The 19,929-nt window shown below is 45.6% G+C and overlaps 1 protein-coding gene across 1 annotated transcript in view; it reads left to right on the top strand.

Annotated features, from left to right (window-relative positions):
* LOC141985813 (antigen WC1.1-like) overlaps nt 1-18,673 on the top strand; it is a 46,537-nt gene extending 27,864 nt beyond the window's left edge. Inside the window, exons 7-17 of the mRNA XM_074950041.1 lie at nt 2,255-2,383; nt 2,847-3,161; nt 4,523-4,585; nt 4,672-4,986; nt 5,410-5,445; nt 5,782-5,919; nt 13,092-13,184; nt 14,176-14,259; nt 16,254-16,343; nt 17,071-17,223; nt 18,555-18,673. Of these exons, the coding sequence (XP_074806142.1) occupies nt 2,255-2,383; nt 2,847-3,161; nt 4,523-4,585; nt 4,672-4,986; nt 5,410-5,445; nt 5,782-5,919; nt 13,092-13,184; nt 14,176-14,259; nt 16,254-16,343; nt 17,071-17,223; nt 18,555-18,673 (1,535 nt within the window). The remainder of the gene's footprint in view (nt 1-2,254; nt 2,384-2,846; nt 3,162-4,522; nt 4,586-4,671; nt 4,987-5,409; nt 5,446-5,781; nt 5,920-13,091; nt 13,185-14,175; nt 14,260-16,253; nt 16,344-17,070; nt 17,224-18,554) is intronic.
* The last annotated feature ends 1,256 nt before the right edge of the window (nt 18,674-19,929 follow it).

The raw sequence follows: 19,929 nt of genomic DNA, 5'->3' as shown, positions 1-19,929 counted from the left end.
TGGTTAAAGCACTCAACTGGGATGTGGGAAATCCATGTTCAAATCCCTGCTCTTCGTGATTTGGAGCAGGGACGTGAACACAGGTGAGTGCTCTAGTTACGATAGACTATAGGGTATGCTGGGGTGGGTCTCTCCTGTTGGAAATGTTCCACTTTGTACAAATAATTGGTCACTGAATCAGAGAAAAAGCAAGAGAGTGACTCTAGCCTGGTGGCCAGGGCACTTGCCTGGAATGGGGGAGAGCCAATTCTCTGCTTCAATAAATATGTAACAATTTATACATTATGTATTTATAAAGAGGCAGTTAGGTATCTATGTACCTTTGTGGATCTAAGCCTCTGTCACTTAGGAAGTACATCAAAGTTGCAGTTATAATGTGACATTGTTAAGTCCTAATCTTATAACTGTGCAATTTTCCTTCATTTAAAAGGGAAAAAAAGGAATCTGTGATGGGATTTTTTCATTGTTCTTGGTTGTAGATGACAATTGTACAAGATAATTCTATTATTATTTTTGATGGTATATTATTTATTTTAAGACTCCACAATAAAACTAAACATAGGACCATACCACTGGTATCCTTGGTATCCTTCAAGTAACATATCCCTATATCATGTACTGTATGTTACTGCACTGAAATCATTTTTCATGCCCATTCCAACTGCAGGGTAACTATGGCACATTAAAGGTCCATTCCTGCTCCAAGTGTGTCAGTGGGGACATCACAGTTGATTTCAGCAGGGTAGATTTGGGCCCTAAGTGTCGGGGACTTTATTGTAGACTCGTGCATCCAATTGCCTTTCTTTCCCTGTATTTCTGAAATAAATTGTTACAATGTCTGCTTTTTTTTAATCCTCTGGTGTCTCCCCAATTCTATAACAATTTAAAAGACTATTTGTTTTTTGTTAAATTTATTGCCTAATAATTCCTTGAACAACTTGATGCTTATCCTTTAAGAGCAGTTTGAAAATATGCAACCTTTCCAGTAAGGGGTGATTCTGCATACCCTTAGTTTCACTAGTACCTCTTACCCATGTGATGAGTCCCATAAGATGGGCCCTACCAAATTCACGGCTATGAAAAACATGTCACGGATTGTGAAATCTGGTCTCCTCCTGTAAAATCTGGTCTTTTGTGTGTGTTTACCCAATACTATACAGCTTTCATGGGGGAGACCAGTGTTTTTCAAATTGGGGGTCCTGAACCAAAAGGGAGTTGCAGGAGGGTCACCAGGTTATTTTGTGGGGGAGGGTGGTATCGCTACCCTTATTTCTGTGCTGCCGTCAGAGCTGGGCAGCCCCAGAGCAGCAGCTGTTGGCCGTGTGCCCAGCTCTGAAGGCAGCGCCCCGCCAGCAGCAGTGCAGAAGTAAGGCTGGCAATACCACACCAGGCCACCCTTACTTCTGCGCCGCTGCCTTCAGAGCTGGGTGGCTGGAGAGTGGCGGCTGCTGACTGAGGGCTCAGCTCTGCAGGCAGCAGCACAGAAATAAGGGTGGCAACACCACACCAGGCCACCCTTACTTCTGCGCTGCTGCTGGCGGCGGCTCTGCCTTCAGAGCTGGGCTCCCGGCCAGCAGCCACCGCTCTCCAGCTGCCCAGCTCTGAAGGCAGCACTGCCGCCAGCAGCAGCGCAAAAGTAAGGGTAGCAGTACTGCAACCCCCCCCCCCAACTCCTTTTTGGGTCAGGACCCCTGTAGTTACAGCACTGTGAAATTTCAGATTTAAATAGCTGAAATAATGAAATTTATGATTTTTAAAATCCTATGACCATGTAATTGACCAACATAGACCCTGAATTTGGTAAGTCCATACCTATAAGGGTTACTCAGATGAGTAAAGAGTTCAGAATTAGGCCCTTACACTCACTTGGTGTTTATCAAAACTGCTCTGTAAAAATCTTCCTCATTTCCTTACATTACAGGCTTCTTTTCTTTTCTGTGTTTCTTGCAAAGACCGATTTTTAAATGTATTTCAGCATCTCAGCCATTACACTATCATCATTAATTTGCCTGGAAGCTGTTCAGCTATTATTATATTGCATGTTAACAACTGGGATTCATCCCTGCAGGAAGCAGGCGGATCAGACTGGTGAATGGGACAGGTCGCTGTGCCGGGAGAGTGGAGATTTATTACAGTGGCAGCTGGGGGACGGTCTGTGATGATGCCTGGGATCTGTCAGACTCCGATGTCATTTGCAAACAACTGGGATGTGGACATGCCATCAGTGCAACTGTCTCTGCTCATTATGGGGAAGGATCCGGGCAGATCTGGCTGGATGATGTGAATTGCTCTGGGAATGAATCCGATCTCTGGGCGTGTCCTTCCAGGGGCTGGGGCCAGCACAACTGCAGACACAAAGAGGACGCGGGAATTCTCTGCTCAGGTCTGGTCTGGGAATGCTCTTGTGAACTTGGTTACCGGGCTATTTAATGGAGGGGGAAGATATTTGAGGAGAGAGCTGAGAATGATTGAGACTCTCCCTTGCTGTCTCTCCTCCCAACCTACAGGGATCATGATTAAAAAGTCACCATTTCCCATCGGTTCCCACCCAGGGGTATTGGAGGTATCAAAGCATTTCTCTAGTGGTGGGAGGGCAGTCACTGCTGTATTGCAGGTGTCTGTGTGTGTAACTGCTGGGAACTGGTGACTTTCAAGAGGGGATCATTCTATTTCTAATGGGCTTGTGGTGTCCACAAGAGTTTCTGATTCTTAGTGATTGTCTCTGGCACTTGAATCTGCAAAATAATGCACAGGATTGTTAGGAATCTCTGGGATTTCACTCTTTACACCCCAGTTCTTTTCAGAATCAGATGATTTAAATTCCCTTTTTGTGCATTTCCTTCTAGAGTTCACAGATCTGAGGCTGGTGAGCGAGAGTGACTGTGCTGGGCGGCTGGAGGTTTTCTACAATGGGACGTGGGGCAGTGTTTGCTCCAATCAGATGTCTGGAGTCACCCCAGCAATTGTATGCAAACAACTGCATTGTGGAGATGGAGGGCAGCTTGCAAGAGACTTTGCATATGGAGAAGGTTCTGGTCCCACGTGGCTGGACCATGTTTCATGCCGTGAGCAAGACAGGTCCCTTTGGCAGTGCCCGTCAGGGCTGTGGAAACAGCAATCCTGTGATAACCGAGCAGAAGAGACCCATATTTCTTGCAGTGGTAATTTTGAAACTGTCTGCACGCACGCACACATGCACCCTCTACATGTTTAATTCATTGAAAGTGTGTGATAGAAATTTTGCATGTATTTACTTTTCAGAATAGGCAGTTTTACATTCTCAGCAGTGATACAGACATATTTTCATTGTCCATTCTAGGAATGAGAATGAGGCCCATGGAAAACAAACTGGGGAATTAGTTATTTATACAAGCTGTGTGGTACACAGTGCAATCACCTAGTGAGAGCTCACAAATGCCTCCTATTAGCTAGCATCATTTGGGAATCTCTGTGGTTATCCTTTGGGGCTAAAGAATCAGAGATGGGCCCAGTGTCAGTGACCAGGACATAGGTGGTTGTGGTGAGTGGTTGGAGCAGGAGTCAGGTACAATGGGTAGAGCAGGAGCTGGTAGTCGGAACTCGGAGCCAGGGGTCAGAGCCAAAGTCAGAAGTCAGGAATCAGAGGCGAGAGTCAGGACTGGGTTACCTGGAGCAAGGCAAGGCCGGGATAAGTCTGCGGTGAAAGCAAGAGCAAGGCTGGGAACAAGGCAGGAGCACAAGGTATTGCAGCTGTGGGAAATGCTTTGAGCAGTCGCTGAATGGCTACTGTGGCTGCTGGATTCAAGAGCTGCGCTGCAGACCCTTCCCACCAATCAGGCAACCTACTACAGGCCAGCTGCACTTGTTAGGCTGCCTGGAGACTGCTCTGCTTCAGGTGCTGATTCCTGAAAACCTGCCTGTGAAATCTGGGTCAGGATCAGAATTCCCCAAAAGTGTGTCTGTGTGTAGGTATGATGGGGGTGCTCTATTCACGACAATATGGCACCTCCTCCTGGTTGTCCTGGGGACTAGCTTGCCAGGTCAGCACCTCTCCCCATGGTTGCAAACCATCCCTCCATCTTGTCTCTCTGTCCGCAGCTGCTCTCTTGATCCAGGAGCCGCTGTGGTCTCTTTGTGACTCAGCCCTCCAGCTAGGTCACTATTGTGGTTTGCACTTCTGGGCGAGGGGAGTCTCTCCTCCCAAACAGGCTTAGCCAGTCTTCCTATGGTGCCACTTCCCCAGTGGCTGATTGGGGAATCTGGGCCCCGGCTCTACTCTGGATTCTGGCTGAGGGACCCTATAGTCAGCAGTCAAGGTCTGTTCCATTCCATACTTTGCTGCATTTCCCTAAGCACTTGCCTAATATTCTTGCTATCTCTTTGTTCTCTGTGTCGACCAGCTTTCCCGCTACCTCCTCCTAGGGATTTAGATTTAAGCTTATGAAATTGCTGTAACTTAGAGGTTTAATATACTGATAACCCTACTCTCTCCTACATCCCACACACTTCTCAGTCTGTTCATGTCATAATTTTCTATCCATAGGAATAAAAGAAAAACCACCTCAGACCCTGTTTAGCGAATGCCCGAACTCTACAAGCTGTACAGGTATCTCTGCTTCTCACTGTCTCGCTCTTGGTCCCTAAGGACTTTCCCAGCTGTCCCAGTAACATGTGAGGTTTCTGCATTTCCAGACCAGGAGAAGTTACACGTCGTGGGAGGAGAGGACAGATGCTCGGGGAGAGTGGAGGTTTGGTACCGTGGCTCCTGGGGAACAGTTTGTGATGACTCCTGGGACATGGCGGATGCTAAAGTTGTGTGTGAACAACTGGGCTGTGGATCTGCTGTATCTGCCCTGGGCGAGGCTGCATTCGGTGAGGGGAATGGTCCCATCTGGGTGGAGACGTTGAATTGCAGAGGGACAGAGTCATCTCTCTGGGACTGTCCTGCCAAGCCCTGGGGTGAGAGTAACTGTGATCATAAGGAAGATGCTGCTGTTAATTGTTCAGGTGAGTGACAGGAGATGGTTCTGCTTCATGCTGTAATTTTCACAGAAGGGATGGATACAACTGCCTCCCCATCTTGGTCACAGGGCAGGCTTTCCCATCTCCTGTGTGCAGGAGCATCATGGATGCTGTGAGGTGGAATCTTTGTTGGGTAAAATTGGCTAAGGCATCAGCCCACATAGACCTTGTATCCATCATAGGTCCCAATGTGCTGGTTTGTTACTAATGTTCTCAGCACAGAGGACTTAAGTTGGGCCCAAAATCTCTATCATACAGGCCCTATGCTCCTGTGCAGGAGTTTCTGGGAATCAGAACAGGTCACAGCTGGAGACCCCCAGGGACTCTCAGAGGGCCTATTCTCCTGGTAACAAACACGTCACCTCCCCCTCACTCCAGACTCTAACTCTCCTCCCTTTCCCTTTACAGGTGTGACAGAGACGACAGATTCACTGACTAGAACAGGTAAAACATCTATCTCCTTCCATCAAGGGTTAAATTTACCTGGTGCTGGGTCACAGAGGAGGAACTGCAAGCTGCAACCTGAGGAAAGGAGTTCCTTTCCACGGCCTGTGAAATCTATGGGTGAATGATACCCGGGTGCTGGGCAGGACTCCAGCTGACAGGGCAGAGCCCATGATTTAAACAGCAGTCTGTGAGCTGCCCCCATGGCACACAGACTGTGTCCCAGCCCGTTACCCTGGTCTCATGGGCCATGCAATGAGTGACTGGGGAGCTCCCTGGGGCCCCCCTGACTCTCACACGATGATCTCTCTCTGTTGCATGTTCATTTCCATCCAGCTCCCCCGCGCCGCCCTCCAACTGACAGTGGGAGAGTCACGGTGCCCATGGTCATCTGCATTATCCTGGGAGCCCTGCTCTGTCTGGTCTTAATCATTCTGGGGGCGCAGGTGCGAAGTGCCAGGGCAGAGCGCAGAGGTGGGTCCTGCTTGGTGTCACTGTGTGAAATGCCTCTGAAATAGCAGGAGGAGCTGTAGCTGAGGAGAGGGGCATTGGCAGTGTAATGGAAGGCTAAACTGTATTATACTGTTTGGCTACAAGATGGTGCTGTGTGTCGCAATTTATTCAAACTAACCTCAGCCATGCCATGAAGAGCATTAAAGGGATCTTATAGAGAACACATCTGGCGTGAATCTATCTAGGAAGGAAGCTCTATAGCCAGTCCATCAGTGGTACAGAAGCCTGACCAGCTAATAGCAGCCCTGCCACCTACTTGTAAAGGGTGTACATGACATGGTGTCCAAAGTTCAGCGGTGCCAGAGTAGAACAAGAACAGAAGGAAAACAGCAACAGAAGTTACATGCAGAAGGAACAGCAACAAAAGTTGCAGACAGAAAAAAAAAGAACAGAGGTTGCAGGATCTCATCAATATCCCTCTCTTCATTGCCCCAGACAACTTCAGCTTAGATAAACCTTCACAGTGGACAGATGAGAAGCAGCATTTTGCAAGATTTCAAATTGCTACAAAATTCTGTAAGGAAACTGAAGGTATACAAGTATGCTCTTTAATTTATGCTATGAGGAAGCAGGCAGAGCATAACTTTAAATCCTATGATTTTAATCAAGACAGCCATGAAGACAACCATGAAAGGGTTTTGGATAAGTTTAATGCATACTTTTTACCTCAGAGAAATGTGGTTTATGAAAGTGCATGTTTTCACCAGAGAATTCAAGGACTAGGGGAAAATGTTGAATGGTTTATTAGAGCTCTGCATGCATTGGCTGAAAACTGGGATTTTGGAGCAGCAAAATATGAAAATATCAGAAACAGGCTAGTAGTGGTTATTGGGTTAACAGATAAAAATCTTTCACAGCAGCTACAATTAAAAACAGACTTCACCCTACACACTGCTATTCAAAAAGAAAAGCAGTCTGAGCTGATTAGACAGCAAAACCCAGAGCAACTTGCCAAACTTGAAAAACAAGAAACTAGCTTAGAAGCTGTTAATAAATGCAAGTAATTACCATAAGACTGCTTAGGTAAGGAGACAGAACTCCCAGGCTAAGAAGGTTGAAATCTAAGCAATTACAAAAGCCTTACAGCCTAAATGCATAAGATAAGGACAAATTCATATCCCAAGAGATGAGGAATATCCACCCAAAGGCTCAGGGTATAATAAATGCACAAAACATGGACATTTTGCTGTTTGCTGAATCAAAGTAGTCAGGGAGTTGATTCGTATTACAGACAATCAAGAGCCATTGTTTCTGAGATCTATAATATGTAGGGCCCTACCAGTTTCACGGCTGTGAAAAATGTGTCACAGACCGTGAAATAAACCCTTCCCCATGAAATCTGATCTCCCCCTTGCAGCTGAGAGCACCCCAGCACCCTGGCTGGGCTGGGAGGGAGACGACTTGTCCTTCCCCTGCACATCCGCTCTCTCTCTCTCAGGGGGAGATCAGACCCACCTCGGAGTGTCTCCTCCTACTGCAGGAAGCTCCAGTTCTGAAGGTTCCTGCAGCTGGAGGAGACTTGTAGAGGTGGGTCCAATATCCCCCTGCTCCTGAGAGTGCCCCAATCAGGGGACTCCTAGCTGCAAGTCCATGCTAGGCTGGGGAGGGACAGGACTTGGCCTTCCCTTCCCTTGCATGGCAGGGGAGGGTGGGGGAAAAGCAGACCCACATCCGAGTGCCTCCCTCTGCTGCAGGAAGCTCCCTGCCCAGAAACTGAGGTTCCTGCAGCTGGAGAAGACTTGTAGAGGTGGGTCCAATATCCCTGCTCCCGGAAGTGCTCCTGTCAATGAGCTCCTAGCTGTGAGTCTCTGCTGGATTGGGGAGAGACAGGACTTGTCCTTCCCTTGCATGGCAGCTCTGGGGGTGGGGGGAGCGAGGGAGATCAGACCCACTTCAAGGTATCTTTTGGGTTCGGTCTCCCATGATTACAACACCATAAAATTTCAGATGTAAACAGCTGAAAATGAGAAATTGACCAATTTGAAAACCCTGTGGCCATGAAATTGATCAAAATAGACCTTGAATTTGGTAGGGCCCTAATCATGTGTGAAGATATGGAGCCTGTCTGGAGAGTGAAACTGAATATTCAGAGAAAGGCTGTTGACTTTAAAATTGACTCAAGAGGAAATGCCACAGTCATCTCAGAAGGAACTTAAAATAACCTTCAGCCCATCCCAGAGCTGAAGGAACCTGACACAGCTCTGACTAGCCTTGGAGGCATTCTGATTGCATGGGACAGTTTACCACAGAAACAACTTACCAATACGAAAGCTTTGCATTCAGATTGCATGTGATCAAAGGATCAAAGGTCAACAACCATCTCCGCCTCAGTGTGGCAGCCATGGTGGACCTAGTGAGAAAGGTGGAAGAGCTTCACAAAGGATTTGTTGATACTGGATTTTTGAAAGACGATCGAGTAGAAATAAACTCAGGAGACAATGCTGAACTATACAGTGTACAAATACCAGACAGAACTTGGAAGAAGCTAGCTGCAGGTTTATGCAAATTCAGAGGACCTCATTCCTTGATTGTAGTGGACTATTTTTCCCAGTATGTAGAAATAATGTACTTGAAAGACAAAACATTTCACAGTGTTATCGAAAAACTACAATTCACTTTTGTTTATTTCGGTATTCCAGAACAACTAGTGATAAACAATGGACCACAATTCACTTCAGGAAAATGTCATTCTAAACAAAATATGAGTATGATCATATTACTAGCAGTCCACATTACCCACAAGCAAATAGAGAGGCTGAAAGAGCTGTACAGACAGCCAAAAAATCCTGCAATAGGAAGAGCCATTCCTTGCTCTTCTGAGTTACAGATCAGCATAAATAGCAGCTACTGGATGTGGTCCAGCACAACTCCTGATTGGAAGACAACTCAGACCTACTGTTTCTCCTTAGAAAGGAATCTATCTCCAAAGTGGCCAGACGTGAACAGCGTAGCCAATTGGATTAAAAAAGTAAAAAAAGAGCTTAAGAACACTTTTACAACAGTTGTCACTCAGTAAGAGAACTACTGTGTCTAGAAACTGGTGACAATTTTGTGCCATAAGAACATAAGAATGGCTATAATGGATCGACCAAAGGTCCATCTAGTCCAGTATCCTGTCTTCCAACAGTGGCCAATGCCAGGTGCCCCAGAGGGAATGAACAGAACAGGCAACCAAGTGATCAATCCCCTGATGCGCACTCCCAGCCTCTGGCAAACAGAGGCTAGGGACACCATCCCTGCCCATGGAATTTATCTAGTTCTTTTTTGAACCCTGTTATAGACTTGGCCTTCACAACATCCTCTGGCAAAGAGTTCCACAGGTTGACTGTGAGTTGTGTGAAGAAATACTTCCCTTTGTTTGTTTTAAACCTGCTGCCTATAAACTTCATTTGATGACCCCAAGTTCTTGAGTTATGAGAAGGACTAAGTAACACTTCCTTATTTACTTTCTCCACACCAGTCATGATTTTATAGATCTCAATCATATCTCCCACTTAGTTATCTCTTTTCCAAGCTGAAAAGTCCCAGTCTTATTAATCTCTCTTCATATGGCAGCTGTTCCGTAGCCCTAATAATTTTTGTTGCCCTTTTCTGTACCTTTTCCAATTCCAATATATCTTTTTTGAGATGGGGTGACTGCATCTGCACACAGTAGTCAAGATGTGGGGATACCATGGGTTTATATAGAGGCAATATGATATTTTCTGTCTTATTATCTACCCCTTTCTTAATAATTCCTAAAATTCTGTTTGCTTTTTTGATTGCCACTGCACATTGAGTGGATGTTTTCAGAGAACTATCCACAATGAATCCAAGATCTTTCTTGTGTGCTATCAGCTAATTTAGACCCCATCATTGTATACGTATAGTGGGGAGTATGTTCTCCAATGTGCCTTACTTGTCATTTATCAACATTGAATTTCATCTGCCATTTTGTTGCCCAGTCACCCAGTTTTGTGAGCTCTTCACAGTCTGCTTTGGACTTAACTATCTTGAGTAGTTTTGTATCCTCCTCAAATTTTGCCACCTCACCATTTACCCCTTTTTCCAAATCATTTATGAATATGGTGAATAGTACTAGTCCCAGTACAGACCCCTGGGGACAGCACTATTTACCTCTCTCCATTCTGAAAACTGACCATTTATTCCTACCTTTTGTTTCGTATCTTTTAACCAGTTACCGATCCATGAGAGGACCTTCCTTCTTATGTCATGACAGCTTACTTTGCTTATGAGCCTTTGGTGAGGGACCTTGTCAAAGGCTTTCTGAAAATCTAAGTACACTATATTCACTGAATCCACCTTGTCCACATGCTTGTTGACGCTCTCAAAGAATTCTAGTAGATTGGTGAGGCATGATTGCCCTTTAGAAAAACCATTTTGACTCTTCCCCAACAAATCATCTATGTGTCTGATAATTCTGTTCTTTACTAACGTTTCAACCAGTTTGCCCAGTACTGAAGTTAGGCTTACCGGCCTGTAATTGCCAGGATCACCTCTGGAGCCTTTCAAAAAAATTCGTCTCACATTAGCTATCCTTCAGTCATCTGGTGCAGAAGCTGATTTTAAATGGTAGGTTACATACCCCTGTTAACAGTTCACAATTTCACATTTGAGTTCCTTTAGAACTCTTGGGTGAATACTACCTGGTCCTGGTGATTTATTACTGTTTAGTTTATCAATTTGTTCCAAAACCTCCTCTAATGACACCTCAACCTGGGACAGTTCCTCAGATTTGTCACCTAAAAAGAATGGCTCAGGTTTGGGAATCTCCCTCACATCCTCAGCCATGAAGACCGATGCAAAGAATTCATTTAGTTTCTCCGCAATGGCCTTATCGTCCTTGAGTGTTCCTTTAGTATCTCGATTGTTCAGTGGCCCCACTGGTTGTCCAGCAGGCTTCCTGCTTCTGACATACTTTAAAAAAATGTTGCTGTTACTTTTTGAGTCTTTGGCTACCTGTTCTTCACATTCTTTTTTGGCCTGCCTACTTGTATTTTTACATTTCACTTGCAGAGTTTATGCTCCTTTCTATTTTTCTCACTAGAATTTAACTTCTACTTTCTCAAGGATGCCTTTTCGCCTCTCACTGCTTCTTTTACTTTGTTGTTTAGCCACGGTGGCATTTTTTTGGTTCTCTTACTATGTTTCTTAATTTGGGGTATGCATTTAAATTGAGCCTCTATTATGGTGTCTTTAAAAAGTTGCCATGCAGCTTGCAGGGATTTCACTTTTGGTGCCGTACCTTTTAATTTCTGCTTAACTAACTTCCTCATTTTTGTATAATCCCCCTTTCTGAAAATAAATGCTACCATGTTGGGCTGCTGTGATGTTTTCTCCACCATAGGGATATTTAATTTAATTATATTATGGTCACTATGGACCAAGCGGTCCAGCTATATTCACCTCTTGGACCAGTGCTCCACTTAGGGCTAAATAAAAAAGTGCCCCTCCCCTTGTGGGTTCCAGGACTAGCTGCTCCAAGAAGCAGTCATTTAAAGTGTTAAGAAACTTTGTCTCTGCATCCCAGCCTATGGTGGCGTTTACCCAGTCAATATGGGGATAGCAGCTGTTGGATGTGGTCCAGTACAACTCGTGATGGGAAGAAAACTCAGAGCTACAGTTCCAACTTCAGAAAAGAATCTATCTCCAAAGTGTTCAGCCATGAAAAGAGTAGCCAAATCGGATAAAAAGACAAAAAGAGCTTAGGAACACTCTTAAAACAGATGTCACTCAGAGAATTGTGGAGTCTAGAATCTGGTGACTGTGTTCATGCCAAATTGGGTGGAGGAAAAGAATGGACAACTCCAGCTGTCTCAAAGAAAAATAATTCAGTACCCAGATCACATGTGATTGTGATCAACAGTGGAGAGTTCAACAGAAACCATCAATACCTACAGTTTATTCCTCAGAAACAATCAACAAACCAAACTCTACAGATGGTGGATGCATAACAAGAAGAAGATTCAAGGATTCCAAGCCAACTGTAGCCAGTTATTGCAACTAATGTACAGCCAGATGACCATGCTGTTATGTGCTTGAGTCGGGTAATTAGAAAACAAGTACGATTAAGAGACACTTAATAGACTGATTCATACTGACCTACAATGATAGCATGACAGTTTAAATTTTGTAAATGGTAGGAATGTAGAACTTAGGGTATGTCTACACTACCCACTGGATCTGCGGGCAGCGATCGATCCAGTAGGGATCAATTTATTGGGTCTAGACTAGACGTGATAAATCAACTCCCAAGCGCTCTCCCATCAACTCCTGTACTCCCCTGCCGCGACAGGCACAGGCAGAGTCGATGGGGGAAAACACCATGGTAAGTCGATCTAAGTATGTCATCTTCAGCTACATTATTCACATAGCTGAAGTTGTGTAACTTAGATCGATCCTGCCCTCTAGTGTAGACCAGGGCTTAAAGTGGAATACTTAAAGGTATGCTTAACTGTATTATACTGTTCAGACACTAGGTGGCACTGTGTGTAACATAAGTTGTTTCAGCTATCATCAGCTATATCTGGCAGAGTATTAAAAGATCTTATGATGTACACAAGCAGCGAGATCTCTCTGGAAGGGAAGCTCTGTAGCCAGTCATGCTAGTAGCTGAAACCTAGGTGGCATAACAATAGCAGTGAAAGCTGCTTGCTCAGGTGTGTTTACTCATGCAGTGCTGCAATCACACCTCCAGATTGCAGTGTGGATGAACCTTTATGTAGATAGCACTTTCCATTGTTAAAGCACTGCACAATAGTAGCTAATTATTCCCCAGATAGTCTCTAGGCAGTACATAAATATGTAAGTACTGTTTTGCCCATAGGTGTAAGCACCAGGATGGAAGAGGTATGATTTTGGGTGGTACTAGGAGTTGCAGGAGAAATTTATCAAGGGACCATAAAGGCTGAATATCAAGATAAAATTAATGACAGTGAAATACCCAATGGAACAAACATCAAAGGGACATAGTCCCTGTCATCTGGGAAGTTCAAATCTAGATTGGACAGAGCAGTGGGAATGTGCTGTAGGGACCAGTCCTGTGCTGGGCCCAGGAGGAGGGGCTGGATGATCTCATAGGGTTTCCCATCCCTAGTTTCTGACTCTGTGCAGACCCTGCCCTTTGTTTTCAGACTCCAGAAGATCCCTGGACCCTTTCTCTGAGGCTGTGTATGAGGAGATTGATTATAACCTGATGAGAAAGAAGCAGATATTCGGTCGCTCAGGTCTGTGTGTCATTCCTAACAGGGAGCAAATCTCCAATGCACTTTCCATCCTAATACTCTTGACTCAGAGATAAATATCTGCAGCCTTCCACCCTGGGAGTCCTGGATGGCTGCGGGCACTGAGTCTGTGGAGAGATCTGCCAGTTACTGGACTCGAATGAGTTTCCTCCCAAGCAGACTCTTCTAGCCCCATTCTGAGGACAGTCGGTCCCATCTGTACATCCTGTAGCTTTGAAGGGTAACTAGTTATGGGTCAGCAACCTGTCTGTTTACACCATTTTGACTCAATATCAATCAATTGGGAAGATTCTGCTCTCAGTTTAGCACATTGTCAGGCTCTCTGAGCATGGTCAGTGTGTCTCCTTGAGGCTACTTCTGAGATCCATATTCTTCTATTTATTAAGAGCGGGAGTAGACCACAGGCTTTGACCCTTGGAGGGACATGGCCTACTCTGGCAGCAAGGCAGGGGAGGGGAAATATCTTGCTTAACAAAGTGGGAGTCACATCCATGGCTGTGGAGGTCTGGACCTTCCGAAGACCAGCAGCCTCAGCCATGATTTTCTGCTGGACCAGGCCATGAAGTAGCAACATTCAGGAGGAGGAAAAAAACATTCCTCTCTAAACAGATTCTTACAGCCTGAGTGTGAATGAAAACAGGCTCCCCAGTTAATGAGAGTGATTCAAATGAAACCCACAGCAGTCGAGGATCCCATGTTAAAGCGCTCACTCAGTCCCTCCCTCGCCTCATGAGGTCAATATGGCTGTTCCCAGCATCTTCCCAGTCTGATTTTATCCACCCCAAAGCCACATTTACCACAAAAAATGGATATTTCTCTTGGAAAGTCAGCGCCAGTTGCTGTGAATTCAGCATCTTCTCTAGAAGGAGCAAAATACCAAGACCATAAATCCTGCTCCAGGACCTGGAAGCATTGCCCATCAGCCAATTTCTCTGCTGTCACCGTGATAACATCCCATTTACCATCTCTCCAGTCTCCTTTTCAGATGATTCAGTGGCGAAGCTGCGGTATTACACCGGGGATAGTGAGGGGGAAAACGATTTTGCATCAGAAGAAGGTAACAAGGGAGGGGGGTGAATACAAAGACAGACACCCACATCTAGGTGGGAAATTTAAATTCCACATCAAAGATTTGTGTCCAAACTCTTAATGGAAATGTATGATCAAATCCTGACCCTTTCTCTGCATAGCTCATGGTGCCCTCCCCCAGGGTAGAAGCTGAAGAGAATAGGGCAGAGAGATATTCACTTGGCATGTAAGAATCTGAATTTAACAGCTGGCACCTATCACTAAACAGTTCCTGATCTGTGCCCCATGATCTTAGCCCTCTGCCTCTCCAGCATGAGCATGTAGCCCATGTCACATTCTACCCCTTATAAGGTAAGAGACTTACTCCTGAGGGAATTCTGCGCCAAAAGATTAAAAATTATGCACACAATATTTTAAAATTCTGCAAAATTCTGCATATTTTATTTGTCAAAGTAACACAATATAATCACACCATTTAAATTATATGCTGACAAATATTTCGAAATAAATTACCAAAGTAATTGAAAAGCGTGTGATTATATTGTTATTGTGTTACTGTGTTATTTTGACAAATAAAATATGAACTTTACACAATTTTAAAATTTTTATTTTTTTTTTGGTGCATAGTTCCCTCAAGAGTACCAGGGTTCTGTGTTGCACAATCTGGGTGCAAGCAGCTTGGTGGGGGGTCTGAGTGCGATCTAGATGCACAGAGGCTCGGTGTGGGGTTCTGGGTGTAGGGGAAATGGCACTCTGCAGGGGAGTCCCAATGAAGATGGTTAGGGCTCAGTGGAGCGGGGGTCTGGGTGATGGGGGAGTGGGGCTTGGTGGGGTGGGGGGTCCAGGTGCAACTGGTTGGGGCTCAGTGGGATGAGGGTCCGGGTGTGGATAGGACAAGAAGCAATGGGCTCCCAGTGTAGGGGATGAGGCTCAGAGGGGGTGGGGATTTGGGTGCAGAGGGGGCTCAATGGGGGATTCTGGGTGAGGGGAGGTCTGTGTGAGGGGGGGCTCTTGATGCAGGGGGTGTGGATTTGCTTGGGAGGGTGTGGATTTGCTTTCAGGGGCTTGGTTGGGGGGTTCTGGGTGCAGGGGGGAGGGGTCACTATACAGGGAGTTGCTCCCCCATCCTCCCATCCCCCTCATCTGCCCATCCCCCCTGCAACCAATACCCCAACACACACACTGAACCTCATTCCCCCCCACACCTGGACCCCCCACCCCACCCAGCTTCATCTCCTGCATCTAGACCCCTCCCCTCCAAGCCCCACCTCCAACCACGGTGCAGAGTTTTCTGCAGCCAGGGGAAGTTTCTGGGGGTTTATCTGACCCAGCTCCAGCTGCTCCATGTAGGGGAGAGGGAGGTAGAACTCCATCTCTGTCCTCCTCCTCCCCCCGCCACCCAGCTGGGACTAACATCCCTGGTCCACCGTGGAATCCCCAGACACCCCCCCCCCCAAAGTGATTTGCCTCTCCGACAGCTGACTGAAGAGACAAGCCTGGGCTCTGCTGGGGAGAAGTGAGTGAACACTGGTGCAGTTTCTCATTGCTTCCCACAGAAACCATTTTCTGCAGAAAGTAAAGAGAATCTATGGGGGTGTTTTTCTGCACGCTCGCAGGAGCACAGAATTCCCCCAGGAGTAGAGACTTTAAAGCATGTCTTTATAGAGTTCAGTTTGATTCACAACTGTTGTGTCTGGTGTGGCAGCTTCTATCTTCCAATATGTCCAGGGTTAGTGCCTCACCAGCACAGATCTGGATCCCATTGAAGCGCATGACAGAGTTGCTATTGGATACAGTAGGACAGGGCTGGGCCCTTCTCATTTATGAGGAACTAAAGGTGGCAAAATTCCTGTTTCATACACTGTCCATGACTTTGACCCTGGCTCACCCTGTGACTTCTCCTACAAACTCCATGATAAACAGCCCAAACTCCAAGGCAACAGGTCTTTAATGGGGAACTAAAAACCTACTGGGGAAATGGGTGTGTTCAGGAGATGCTGAGTGTGCTGTTTGCTGTTCCAGAGGGAGCTTTCCCTGGTGGTTCTCAGTTGGATTACGATAATGTGGAGGAACCTGCATCAAGCAACATTCCCCGGACTCCAGACGGTCAAGGTGAGCAGTGAATCCATCTCCTGAAAACATTACTCCATGGCTACTGCTGCTCCACCCCCCTTCATTTTCTAGTCTGCCCTTTGATCCTGAGCTCAGGGCTGGGAAGAATTAACCAGACTAGCCTGGTTGGAGCCAGAGATGGGCATTCCACAATTAACAGCCCCCCTCAAATAACACAAGTATGTAGGGGCAAAATTAGAGAGCCCAAGGCACAAAATGAGATTAAATTAACTAGAGACATAAAGGGTAACAAGACAATGTTATACAAATATATTAGGAACAAAAGGAAGACCAAGGACAGGGTAGGCCCATTACTCGGTGGGTGGAGGGGGACAATAATAGAAAATGTGGAAATGGCTGAAGTGCTAAATGACTTTTTTGTTTCAGTTTTCACCAAAAAGTTTAGTTCCAAATGGACATCTAACATAGTAAATGCCAGTGAAAATGAGGTAGGATGAGAGGCTAAAATAGGGAAAGAACAAGTAAAAAATTACTTAGACAAGTTAGATGTCTTCCAGTCACCAGGGCCTGACGAAATAGTCCCTTGCACTCTTTTAACTCTAAGCAGTCTGGCAGGATAATATCAAACAGGTAAACTGAGGTGTATATTACATTCATAAGAAATAATATACATAAATCCCTTGTTCTCCACACCTGGCATCTAGTTTATTTCTCTATTCAGTGGAAAGCCCCTTTTCATTATGATTAATTACCATCTTTATTTCAGAGGTCCCTGCCCTGCCTGGAGGTGCCCCATGGGACGGTTATGATGAAGCCAGAGAAGTTTCTAACACTGAAGATGACCCTGCTTCTGGACCGAGTGCCCAGGAAGTCACTGGGGCCCATGAGGACAGTGACAGGAACAGAGATGATCAGACTGGTGAGCGGGGAAATGCAATGTTGCCAATTGTCACAATTTTTTTCATTAGCCCCATGATGTTTGTTTTTCTAAAAGTTTCAGTTTCTGGAGTTTAACCTAAAGACTCAGAACCCACAAGACAAAACTGAGAAACGAACCAAAAAATTGTTTAAATCTCATTATTTGTAAGCCAAACTCAAGATATTTGAGGCCTGACCACTCATTTCTGAACACTTGGGGTTGGCAATGCTGGAAAGGTCTATGTTTCCCAGTGATTGATCCACAGGAACAATCTCCAGGTGGGAATGTGTGTTATGCATCAAGGAAGCGACCCTGGCCAAAGCGATGGTTGTGAGGAGTCTCCTCTCCCTGTCTCTGTAAGCAGACACGTTTGAGATAGAAATTCCAGATGGGATTGTTGGGCCTGTGTATTGGGATCTCTGTTGTTGGTTACTCACCTGGAAGAGCCTTTACTAGCCACTAGAGGTCACTGTCACTGCACTGAAATACAGTTATTGGTAAACTCCCAGGTGTATCCCCACCCTGACCTTTACTAAGCAGAGTTAAATGGACTTAAACCAAGAAAGAGAGAAGATTTCCTAGATAAGGTCCCTGATCCTACAAATACTAGATCCCATCTGTTATTCTACTCATATGAATAGTCTCACTGACTTTAGTGGGACTGTCCAAATCAGCAGAGTTACATGTGACCACTGGCAGGATCACGGCCAAAGTTCCTTTCCCCAAACCAGGTATCAGTGCCCTGAATAGAAATGGGAAGAGCAGGGCCCTGCTGTGGGGTTGGTTACTGGCCCAGCTTCAGGTTTGAAATCACTCTCTTCTATATGTAAATGTTCCTTTTAGGATAGGATCAGACCTGGGGCCCAGGGATGAAATGTGCATTTATTTGGTCTTGATGGCAATAACATGCAAACAAGCATTGTGTGGGCAGGTGAGATCTATGAGGTCCAGGCATGTCCTTTGGGATAGGGCCCCCACCCTACTCCAGCCATGAGGTCTCTGCTGGCGTGTGGTCCCTTAGGGACTATATCAGCTGTCAGCAGTTACAGCAGCCCCTACTGGTCTATCAGGGAGTTGTCACCAGCTCACTGCCATCCCCACACTTCTCCTGCACCAGGGAGGTCTCAGCACAGAGAGAATCTGTACCCACATGTTTTCTTTGAAGAACAGAGAGAGAGATAATGGATTAAACTCGTCAAAGGCCCACTCAGAGGAACTGGGGGCAAGGGCTGATTCACAGCCCATACTGTACGTTGCCTACCCATTATGTGAGTGCACATGGGTGGAGAATGGATACATTGACTATAATGTGACCTCTTTGCTATTTTCAGGCTGGAGTCTGCACTCGCTAAGAAGTGAAGGGGCCTCTGGGGCTGAGAGGGACGCCCTGTCCCCACCTCCTCATGACCCAGGTTATGATGACGTTGATATTGGCACCTCTGGGACATGAATATAAGAATGGCTGAGTTCAGATCAAATATCCTGTGAGGATGTAAAATGCTGTATGGTTAGACTCTTTCTGTCCCAAATGTTCATTCACCCATGGGGGGTATCAGAGAAAATCCCTGCCTGGGAACTACTTCAGTCAGCTTTTTTTATTGCAGTTGGTTTAGATGCAAGACATGTAAGTGTGACTGAGACAGGGGCTGTGATTTCCCCTGTAACTTCCCATTGATCAGTCAGTCTGGAACTTCCCTGCTTTTTTGTTCCTAACATTTCTTCATTGTGAATTTTTGCTTTTTCTTATTAAACCCTTTTTGAAGATCTGTTCCAGGGCTGATGTTTCTCTCGTGAGGTCTGTTGGGTGGCTCCATGGGGACCAGCAGGGAGAGAGATGGAGACTGAATCACCAAAAAGTAATAATGTTAAAATGTCACTTCTCAGGTATCGCGGGCTCTAGGATGGAGCACTGCACTGAGAGTGAATGTTCTGTCAGGGGTGTGGTAACAGTGAGAAACCCAGCAACAAAATATTCCTAACTCCAGAGAGGGCCCTAACCCCCAATACAGGCACCAGACTTTCCTCTGAAATCCAGGAGGATAAATGGGAGGTTATTTACAGGTACCTTAATGCACGCGCACACACACACACGCACACACGCACGATTAGTGAAAAGAGCTCCTAACCTCTTCTCTGCCCTACAAATTCTGATACTATACCCATCACTGTGGCACCAGAGTGTCTTAAAGAGATGCATTAAGTGGCATAATTTTCTTCCATCACATGTGGTTTGTTCTCCATCCCTCCCCCTGGGAAAAATGTGCATATGGATTTTTATGGAGGGTTATTTGTGGTTTTATTTTATGACCTGCTATGAGCTTACATTAGTGAAGGCAGGTTTTATAAGGTCATTTTCAAGTGGAACAGAAAGAGGGTTCAGGTGATTTTGTGATCCTGTCGGAGTTGGGTCCAGAGTCTTGAATCAACCAGCAAGAAAACTGTCTCTTGAACAAATGAGCTTCCTCTGGCAGGAGACAGCTCCACTATGCCTGAGGGACAATCTTTCTTTTCTTTGTCACAGGCCCAAATCCTAAAGGCTCAGATCTTCAGAGGCATTTAGGCCCCCTAACGTCCATTGATTTCAATGGAACTTAAATACCTCTGCAGACCTGGGCCTAAGTGCCTTGAAGTTAAGGACTGAGACATGATATTCTAAGAGAAGTTTGAAATGCTTTGTTTTAGATAAGGTTAGATTTGCTCATCTTT

Source organism: Natator depressus, chromosome 1 (assembly GCF_965152275.1).
Source record: "Natator depressus isolate rNatDep1 chromosome 1, rNatDep2.hap1, whole genome shotgun sequence".
Classification (NCBI taxonomy): Eukaryota; Metazoa; Chordata; order Testudines; family Cheloniidae; genus Natator; species Natator depressus.
This window is presented reverse-complemented; position numbering and strand designations above follow the sequence as displayed.